The sequence below is a fragment of the Chionomys nivalis genome, chromosome 17 (assembly GCF_950005125.1).
Source record: "Chionomys nivalis chromosome 17, mChiNiv1.1, whole genome shotgun sequence".
Lineage (NCBI taxonomy): Eukaryota > Metazoa > Chordata > Mammalia > Rodentia > Cricetidae > Chionomys > Chionomys nivalis.
In genome coordinates, this window is record NC_080102.1 from 57,957,602 (window position 1) to 57,968,206 (window position 10,605).

A 10,605-nucleotide genomic window follows, 5' to 3' on the forward strand; every position below is an offset into this window, starting at 1 on the left:
AGCAGTGTTGAAGATGGAGGCTAGAGCCCTGCTGTTCTCTCATGCATTTCATTCCATGCGTGCCATGGCTTCCACGGGTTAGACTCTCTTAGAGAAAACCTTGGGTGCATAGTTTACTGTGTGCCTTGGGTCAGTGAATCTTTTCCCTTTCCAATAAACCTTGGGCATCCAAGGTTATACTCACCGTAGGACTTTGGAGACCAGAGAACTGCCTGTGTCCTTGGCAGGAATTGTTTTAAAATCCTCTTAGAAGCCCGGCCAGCTGTACCTTCATGCAAATTGAGTATGTTGACTCAGTACCCTAAGACTAGTGAGATTATCTGAGCCCCAAATTTGGAGGTAGGGCAGATTTTGCATCTTGATTACTGCTGCTTCGCTCAAAACCAGGAGCTTCACAGAGGAGCTGTCTCACTGCTAGTCTGTAGAATCTCTGTGTCCCTGTCACAGAGGAGCTGGCTCACTGCTAGTCTGTAGAATCTCTGTGTCCCTGTCACAGAGGAGCTGACTCACTGCTAGTCGGTAGACTCCCCGTGTCCCTGTCACAGAGGAGCTGTCTCACTGCTAGTCTGTAGACTCCCCATGTCCCTGTCATAGAGGAGCTGTCTCACTGCTAGTCTGTAGACTCCCCGTGTCCCTGTCACAGAGGAGCTGGCTCACTGCTAGTCTGTAGACTCCCCGTGTCCCTGTCACAGAGGAGCTGGCTCACTGCTAGTCTGTAGCCCGTCTCCATGTCCTTTGGAAACCAATGAGAAATAGCTACTGGAAAGTTCCACTGAGCGAAACTAGTCATAAACGCAATGCCTAGGAACAGAGAGCACAGTTTTGGAAAGACTTGGAGGGAAACTCCAGAATGTTTTAAAGCAGAAGAGGGGCTGAGAGCCTGACTTAGAGCCCTTGGTGGAAAGAAATGGATGAAGCTGGATGTTTGGGGCAGGAAGCAGGTGTGTCCCTGCAGAACATGGATGTGCTATCTTGGTGGAGGAGTGACAATTGTGTTTTCTCTTCCAGGGTTGGCAATGTTTGATTGCCTTGGGCCTGTCTTTCCTGGACTGTGGTCACACGGTAAGCATCTCTAAGGTCCTGCTGAGTGAAGACACCAACGGTGGCGACAATACTAAGTAAACACTGGATCCGTCTGTCTGTCTGTGCAGGGAGCCATCAGAGCCAGTGTGTTTCTATGGTTCACTGTGTGAACATAGCCACAAGTATGTGCTGTTGCACAGACTTCATTTAGGACTCAACGAGTAGTTGGGAAACACTTTGTTTTGTGTATGTCGAGGTCTTTGTTTTGTTTTTGTGAAATAGGATCTTGCTATGAAACACTAGGTAGCCTAAACTCACTGTGTAGCCTAGGCTGCCCTCAAACTTACAACCATCCTGTCTCATCCTGAGCACTAAGAATATGGGCATGCACTACCATGCCTAGCTTTTCCCATGTATGCTTACAAGATGATTATTTTTGAGGGGGTGGGTCTCACCCTGTAGCATTGACAGCCCCTAGAGAAAGTGACCCTTGAGCTGTTTTAAACACTAAGTCCTAAGTAGCTGTCCAAGGGTGAATAGCATTGTATGTTCTTAAAACTTCATGAGTTAGGGATACAGTAAACTGCAATTATGTTTTCATTGGTGAATTAAGGCTATAGTAGCTCCAGGCACACCAATTTTTATCAAAAGATAATGGATACTGAAGGCTGAAAAATACTTTTATGCTCCCTTTCAAATTATTTTTATTATGAAAAACCCAACTGGAGTGATATGCTATCCATTTGAACTACGAAATTAGAGACAACTACCGTCTCTGAGTTCAGGATTTGTTTACTTGTTTGTTTGATTGCTTTCCAAGACAGGATTTCTCTGTGTAGCCCTGGCTGTCCTGGAACTTGTTCTGTAGACCAGGCTGGTCTCAAACTCAGAGATCCACCTGCCTCTGCCTCCCGAGTGCTGGGACTAAAGGTGTGCACCACCACTGCCCCTTTATGTTCATGATTTTTTATTTCTACTTTTAATTTCTCAGTGGAAGAAGGGTAGGAAGCGTAAAAGATGAGCATGGACAGATGGTCCAGCTGCAGGGGCTCATCACCCACAGAAGCTGTCCTTAGCATGCAAGCTTAGTGGGCCTTTATCTTTGGCTCCGAGATCAGTAGCGTTCATGCTACTCCCAAAGGTTCCTGGCAGTGTCTGGTCTTGGGTGCGCACAGTCACAGAGCCTTTGCCTTCTGCCCCTAAGAGAATGGTGATAGCAGGAGGCTGTAGCGCTCGGGAACTGGCATTCTCGTGGGCCTGGACTCAGAGTGGGTCAGAGAGCTAACTGCGCTATTCCCGGAAGTCACCCTTCACCAGATCGTGTCTCTGACCCACCACTGTTTCATATCCAACATGACTCGGGACCTAAGCTTTGCAAAGTCAGTAGGTGTCCTGTCACTGTGCTGGTGAAGTTCCTCCCTGCATAACGGACTAATGCCTCAGGAGAGAAAACCTGTTGAGACCAGAAGGCGAAGCTCTGGAGTCTTCAGCTTGCGACTGCTGCTCTCACCTCAGCCACTTCTGACATGCTTACGTGGGAGCCCGAGACCGATTCTGTCAAACCCTGTCTGTTTGGAGAATCTGAATAAGCAAGTCGTGGGTAGTCATTTCTTGGTGGCAGCAGGAATGAGAGTGGCCTTGAAGGACGTCCTTGACTTTGAAGCTTTCCTTCTAGCAAGCTGCCTGCAGATGATCTAGTCCAGGCTCGCCTGTGCCGGGTGGCATTATTACTGGCACTACTAACAGTGGTTCTCAACCTCTGGGTTGAGACCCCTTTGGCAAATCTCTATCTCCCAAAAAACATTTTTAATTATGATTCATAACAGTAGTAAAATTACAGTTATGAAGTAGCAATGAAAATTTTATGGTTGGGGTCACCACAGCATGAGGAGCTGTATTAAAAGGTCATTGCATCAGAAAGTTTGAGAACCACTGTCCTACAGGGTCCTTCTCATACCTGCCTCTTCTATCACCATTGTTCCCAAAACTTATCCGAACGGTGCCTGAAGATGCTGGAGACTGACCGTTGAACCTTTGTCTTGCTGTAGTATGTGAAGGCCAGATTGATGGCTGCAGAGTTCCTTACAGAGCTGCTGTAGTAACGTTTATACTGTTCCTCAGGGCAGGGTGTCTCAAGAGTCACAAACACAGATAGTCCAGCCCACAGCTGCTAGGGGTGCACCCAGGGGCCTTGTGCTTGCTAGGCAAGGCCTCTGCTATGGATCTTGCTTCCCTGCCCTAGAATTTGTCTATGTTATGTTTGTTTACAACGGTGGAAGTTTTCACTGTAGTTAGGTGTTCTCTGATTCTATGACTGCAATGTTTTACAGTGTCATTTGATGGTCACTGGGAATGTGTGCTCAGTACCCTGTACAGAAAACAGTGTGTAAAAGTTTCTAGTCCTCCATGCCAGTGTCGTTCTGGCCATGTATTTGTGAGCCATCTTTGTACTTTCTCTAAGTTGGTACTTGTTCTCATGTGACATGAAATAATTGTACGATTCAGTGCTCTGGGAGTTGACAGGCTGGGGTGTAGCTACAGCGTGGCTTGTGAGATCTTGACAGGGCCGTAGGAAGTGGCTACTACGAGGCTTTTAGTGAACCTTAACAGCTTGTAAACTTGATTTGTAATTAAAAAAAAAACAAAAAACAAAAACAAAAACAAAAGAAAAATTCTCCGTTTTCCTGTTTGCTTTCCTGGCTAATTTTGTGACCTTGAAAACACTTTATTAATAGGGTCTCAGCAGCTTTGATGGAGAAGCACATACATGTCAGTTGCTAAGAGTGACACACTAAGCCCTCGCAGCGCCAGTGCTCGCCTCCTAACAGACGAGCCCCCAGAAGGCTGGGTTAGTCGTGGACACCAAGATTCTAATTTCACTTTGGGGCCGAGAGATGGCTTCTAAAGTGTAGATGCCACCAAACTTCACAACTGGAGTTAGATGCCCAGGACTCACATGTTGGAAGGCGAGAACAGACTCTTTTTGTTTGTTTGTTTGTTTTTCGAGACAGGGTTTCTCTGTAGCTTTGGAGCCTGTTCTGGAACTAGCTCTTGTAGACCAGGCTGGTCTCGAACTCACAGAGATCCGCCTGCCTCTGCCTCCCGAGTGCTGGGATTAAAGGCGTGCGCCACCACTGCCCTCCGAGAACCAACTCTTGAAAGTGGTCCCTGACCTCCACATGTGCTCTGGTCCCTGACCTCCACATGTGCTCTGGTCCCTGACCTCCACATGTGCTCTGGTCCCTGACCTCCACATGTGCTCTGGTCCCTGACCTCCACATGTGCTCTGGTCCCTGACCTCCACATGTGCTCTGGTCCCTGACCTCCACATGTGCTCTGGTCCCTGACCTCCACATGTGCTCTGGTCCCTGACCTCCACATGTGCTCCGTGGCACTTCCATAGCTGTCTCCATATACATACGCAACAAATAAATACCAAATTAAAATTTTTTCTGATGAAATGAAAATCAATTTCAATATATCACTCAGTTAAATACTCTTGTTGGGGTTAAGGCCCTAACTTTACCATTCTGCAAGATGGAGTTTTTCCTGCCTTTCTCTAAATTGAAGGTTTGCCTGTCTGTAGTCTTGTCTCGCCATCCAGGAAGGATCTTAAAATATGTATTTGCTGCCAAAAAGTAGTAAAGATTGAACGAGAGAAACCAGAGTCACCTAGCTTAAACCCAGGTGCACATTTTGGCAGACCTGATATAAATGCTGATCCTGGCACCATTGCCCTTTGTAAGCAGAGGTAAAACTCGGGTGTGAGGAGCTAGCAGCATTGTCACCAGGCGCGCGATGGGGAGGATGTCCTTACCTGACCATCTCAAGACAGCAGGCAAGCTTCAGTTCCTCTTGTGGCAGCATCCCGGCCTTGCTTCAGGAGCTGCCTGCCTAAGATGGTTATCGGAGCTGGCTTTGTTCACCAAACGTCCATCAACTTTGATTTCATTTCAGAGCTAATCTAGAATAAAAGCAATCTGTAGAACCTCTTGTTAGCCTTCCCTATTACCTTACATGTGTTTACAAACGGTGGACTACAGAGGTGACCTGATGGTTAAAGCAGGTGCTGCTCCTCTAGAGGACCCAAGATCAGTCCCAGCACCTATGGCAGGTGATTGACAGCCTCAGCTACAGCTTCAGGGGACCCAGTGCTCTCTTCTAGCCTTTGTAGGTACCTGTAGGTCCCTACATGCTCGCTTGTGCGCTCTCTCTCTCTCTCTCTCTCTCTCTCTCATTACAAGACACTCACTTTCTATACTGAGGCAGCCTACAAGCCAGGGCACTGGTGTGCATGCAGGAGCACCCTGTGTAATACACATACCCTTTTGTATGAGGCTGTAGTGAGACTCCAGACATTTCTCCAGTGTCACCAGGAACACCAAGACAGCCAAACATTTCAGTCAGATGTCATGGCACACACTTGTAATTTCAACACTTGAGACGCCAGCCAGTTCACACAGCTAGTTCAAGGTCAGAGTGACCTCCATAGAGAAACCTGTGTCAGCACTCATTAGTGGTTTTGGATGCTTGCATCAGGCTTAGAGAACAGACAGGGTCCTGTATGGCAGTAGCTAAGAACCAATAATAGATACACTTGTGTATCAGCCGTCTGCACCCCAGACTATTGTAACCCATTTCTCACTGCCTCGGAACTAGACAACAAAATTCTCCAATTAAGTTACCCAAGTGATGATACTCTGATGGTCATGGAGTGAAGGCATCCACCATCTTTGTTCACTTGGGAGAGGTTTCCATGGTGAGTCTGGCCCTAGTCATTAATTCCCAAGCCTGGATGTCAGACCTGCAAGTGAAATGTCAGTGTCTTCCTAACACATTGGCTGGGACCCATTCAGTCTATGTCGGTTTCTCCTGAGAGGTGACATGGGATAGTGTGTGACGTGCTCAAAATAAACTTTGTGAAGACTTGATGCAGTATCTTATCAGTGCGCTTGGCATCTCGAGGTATAACATATTTCCATTTTACACACAGAAGATAAGTCCAGAAGATACACACAGGGCTTGAATGTGGTGCGCGACTGTAATCCTGGCCTCATGAGGCAGGAGGATCACTGCAAATTCCAGTACAGTCATAGCTGGAGAATGAGACCCAGCCTCCAACTAAACAAAGGGTTGGGGTTAGCTCAGTGGTATAGCACTTGCCTCAGTTCTGAAAATAAAACTCAAGTGGATACTTGGAAGGGCTAAAACCAGGCCGTGTCCCCCACCTCTCCAGTGCCTTTTCTACTGTATTATATGGGTGTCGTTCATTCATACAGATTTCTAGCCTACACTTGACATTCATACATAGGCTGTTGGTGCCAAGGGTGACAGTATTACTAATGCCCCAAGGACTAGAATGAAAGTCAGTCAGTGTCCCAAAGTGCATCACTGAACAGCTAAGGAAGTACAGTTTCTTTGCCGGGTGCACAGAGTACACCTTTAGTCCCAGTACTCAGTGCAGGGAGTGGCAAACTAGGCGAATCTCTGAGCTCAAGACCAGTTTCACTTATATAGGAAGTTCTGGGCTAGTAAGGGTTACTTAGTGAGAGCCTTTTGGTTTTTTGTTTGTTTGTTTTGGTTTTTAGAGACTGTTTCTCTGTGTAACATCCCCGACTGTCCTGGAACTCACTCTGTAGATCAGGATGGCCTCACAGAGATCCGCCTGCCTCTGCCTCCCGAATGCTGGGATTACAGGTGTGGACCACCACGCCCAGCTGGAAATACATTTTTAAGACAGTTGAGGGTGGGGCATGGTTGTGAACTAGTGTAATCCCAGCACCTGGGAGGTGGGGCTGCTATCCAGTCAAGATCATCCTCAGCTCTAGAGTGTTTTTGAAGCCAGCCTGAACTGCATGAATCCTGCTTTAAAAACTCAGAGAGTGCACGGCATGAAGACAGCTGAGATTCCTGATTCAATATGACAAACACCGGGGACCCGTAGGTTTCCCCTTTCTCGGTACACTTTTGTTCTTTTAATGGGAGGGTTTTCTCAAGTGTCAGATGATAATAGGGCCAGAATTACAGGGCCCAGAGATCAGATCATTTGAAGTCTGATCTCCAGTACGCAGTGCTGAGACAGAGGCGCTCTGTGTTTGGTCATACTATCCTACGGTTGAGTCCTGAGGCTCTGTCCCAAGGTGCACTTAGCACTGTCTCCACCCTTACTCTTTCAGCTCCGGTGTGGAATATTAGGAACTACTCCGGCAGCTACAAAACACATACACGAGAAACTTCCCCTTTCCACATGTGTGTGCATTCTTTTCCTGACACTCTGGACTCCCTTTCTCTAAAGTACCCCCTCTGCCCCTGGCTGCCTGACTGCTGTGTGGACATGGACGACCTCCACACTGGCTTTGATCTTCCATCTCCTGTCGGGACGGTTTGTCTGCCCTACAATCTTCCATCTCCTGTCCGGAGTGGCTTGTCTGCCCTAGAGTTTGTCTTTGTACCTTAATGGAATTGTTCTTCATGGGCTGGGGACATGGTTCAGTGATCAAGAACACCTGCTCATGCAAAGGAACCAGTCTAGGGGATCCAGTGCCTTCTGACCTCCATGCATACCAGACACGCATGCACACTACATATGTGAAGGCAAGACACACTGATGCACATAAAATAAAAATCTAAAATTAAAATTGTCCTTGAATTTAAAAAACCTCATATACACATAAGCCATTTTCTTTTAAATTTTATTTTATGTGCCTTGGTGTTTTGCCTTCATGTATGTCTGTGTGAGGGTGTTGTTTCCCCTGGAACTTACAGACTGTGAGTTGCTATGTGGATGTTGGGAATTGAATCTAGATTCTCTGGAAGAGCAGACAGTGAGTGCTCTTAACTCCTGAGCCATCTCTCCAGCCCCCCCCCGCCCCACTTTCTATTCTGAAATAAAACACAGAAGTACTGAGAAAAGGGACTAAACTGAGTTTACCATGTGACTCCTTGAAAGTCACACTAATTCTCTCCCGTGTTTTTGTCCTCAGTGTCACCTGGGATTGACAGCTCAGCCTGAACTCTACCTGCTGAACACCGTGGACGCTGACTTACTTGTGTCCAGATGACAAACAACCCGAGAGACTTTAAGAACGCTGCTTTTTCTCAGCCCTTTTGTGCCAAGTGTCTGTTAGCAAATCTCTGTTAGTTCAGAGGTGAGTTTGTTCAGATGTTTTGAACAAAGGCAGAGATTTCCTCCTGAGATCCGGGGTAAAGGCCAAGAGCTGTGCTTGGGTCCAAGCCCCGCTGGCCTCCAGCAGTCAGACAGTAGGGAGTGGTAAACAGTGGGCCTGGGCAGCCGTGCTCCCGCCGTGCTCCCCACCGTGCTCCCCACAGGCTCGCGCCTGCACTTCTGGGAAATAAAAATGTATGAACATGTATTTATGTAAACCCGAACATGCCAGTTTGGGTAAGATTTTAAGGTTATAAAAACTGATAGATTTTTTTAAAAAAATGTTAAGGTAAATTAGGTATTTGTTTTTATCTGGATCATAAGTAAGAAAGGGAATGAATCTTTTTACATTGGACTTCCTACATTAACGATCTTTTAAAGTGCTGTTTTACTGCTCTGGTGGTTTCAGTTCATTGTCAGGCATCAGGAGTGCATGTAGCAGCAGAAGCTGTTAATACTTGCGAATCACTTTAAGTGTGCGTGTGCGAGCATGAGTGTATGTGTTTGTGCAGTCACACGTGTGTGTCCAAGTGTGTGCTTGTGCATGCATGTGTGTGCACTCATGTGCCTGTATGTCTTCATCCTCGTGCAGATCACAGGCTGATATCAGGCATTTCTTTAGTCTGTCTACCCTACTTTGTGAGTCACGGACTCACAAAGCTCACTGCTTGGCTACACTGCCTGGCCAGTGAGTTTGGGGATCCTCCTGCCCCTGTTCCCCAACACTGGGGTTACAGATTCGCTACACTTGGAATTTACGCAGTGCTGGGGACCCAAGCTCAGGTCTTCTGGGACAGCAGGTGCTTCACTAACTGAAATGTCTCCCCAGTCCCGGGCACATCAGTTTTAATGAGAGCCTGTCTTCCGTTTGTTTTCACACTGATTGTATCTGTTTTCTAGAGTTTGCCAGTCCGTGGTGTCCCCTCCCACTGAGCACTGACACTCCACCTGCCATAGTAGACCCTGTTTCTAAGGGTCACTCTTATTGATGCCGTTGGGTGTCCTGGGGAACCCTAAGCATTTTAAGGTGTGCATAGCAAGTGGTGTGAGGCTCACACTGGATGAGAACCCAGATAATCAGTCCACACAGCACCACTGTGTAGCTTCTTAAATCCCCTTCTTAAACTTTTTATAGTAGAATTCACATTGAGTAACTAGAAACTTGTTTAGGGTACTGCTCCATTGCAGAGCTCTTGCCTGCTTTAGGCAAGGTCTGGGGTTTGACCTCCAGCAGTTCATACACATGCACACACTGTTATCCTAACAGGTTTTTAAATAGTTTATTTTTATTTTTATGTGCATTGGTATTTTGCCTGCATGTATGTCTGTGTGAAGGCTCTGGATCCCCTGGAACTGGAGTTACAGACAGTTGTGAGCTGCCATGTGGGTGCACTAAGCGATCTCCAGCCCCCATAACCATCTTCTTGAGGAATGGGTTACAGCACTGGACCCACATTCCTACACAGCAGTACAGTAGGCTGGAGCGGGATCCTGCCCTCCCACTGTCATTGCCAGGTGTGCCACAGTGGCGTTCAGGACACTCCTTTCCTTTTTGGCTCCCTGGATGCTGAGTCTACAAACCCCACAGATGTTGATGCTGTTAAACATCATGTTTACCTTTTGGCATTGAATGTAATGGTCTGATCGCTCTGCTTTGCTCTAAAACAGTACCGTTTAGTAAGTGATTGTGTGTGTGTGTGTGTATGTGTGTGTGTCTCTGTGTATATGTCTGTGTGTGTCTGTATATCTGTATCTGTGTGTATGTGTGTGTGTCTGTATCTGTATGTATGTGCGTGTGTGTCTATCTGTGTGTCTCCAGGTATGCCTAGATTATCTGCCCTCTAAGTGCCAGAGAGTTTTTCCTTCCTTCCTTCCTTCCTTCCTTCCTTCCTTCCTTCCTTCCTTCCTTCCTTCCTTCCTTCCTTCCTTCCTTCCTTCCTTCCTTCCTCTTTCCTTCCTTCTTCTTCTCTGTTTCGAGACAGGGTTTCTCTGTGTATTCCTGGCTGTCCAAGAACTCACTCTGTCAACCAGGCTGGCCTCAAAATCAGAGATCCGCCTGTCTCTGCCTCCTGAGTGCTGGGATTAGAGGTGTGCGCCCCCACCTGGCAGGGAGTTATCTGAACTTGACAGTTCCTTCACTTCCACTTGACCCCCCCTCCTTTTTTCGGACAGTCTAACTATGTAGCTCTGGCTGGCCTGGAACTTGCTGTGTAGACCAGGCTGGCCTGGAACTTGCTGTGTAGGCCAGGCTGGCCTGGAACTAGCCTTGGACTTAAAGAGATCATTTGCCTCAGCCCAAGTGTGGGAATTAAAAATTTGTGCCATTATGCCTGGCCATGGGCCTTTTGAGACTTAAGAGAACAACCATACAATTTAGGTCACAGTTCTTTGATCTTAAAATTGAGACAAAACCAGTA

The 10,605-nt window shown here is 47.1% G+C and overlaps 1 protein-coding gene across 3 annotated transcripts in view; it reads left to right on the forward strand.

The window, feature by feature from the left end:
- The window catches only part of Slc11a2 (solute carrier family 11 member 2), a 35,067-nt gene extending 26,483 nt beyond the window's left edge, over window positions 1-8,584 (forward strand). For all 3 annotated transcript variants that reach the window (XM_057791809.1, XM_057791810.1, XM_057791811.1), the window contains exons 16-17: window positions 1,009-1,062; window positions 8,007-8,584. In XM_057791809.1, coding sequence (XP_057647792.1) covers window positions 1,009-1,062; window positions 8,007-8,084 — 132 coding nt within the window. In that variant the 3' untranslated portion in view covers window positions 8,085-8,584. The remainder of the gene's footprint in view (window positions 1-1,008; window positions 1,063-8,006) is intronic.
- The last annotated feature ends 2,021 nt before the right edge of the window (window positions 8,585-10,605 follow it).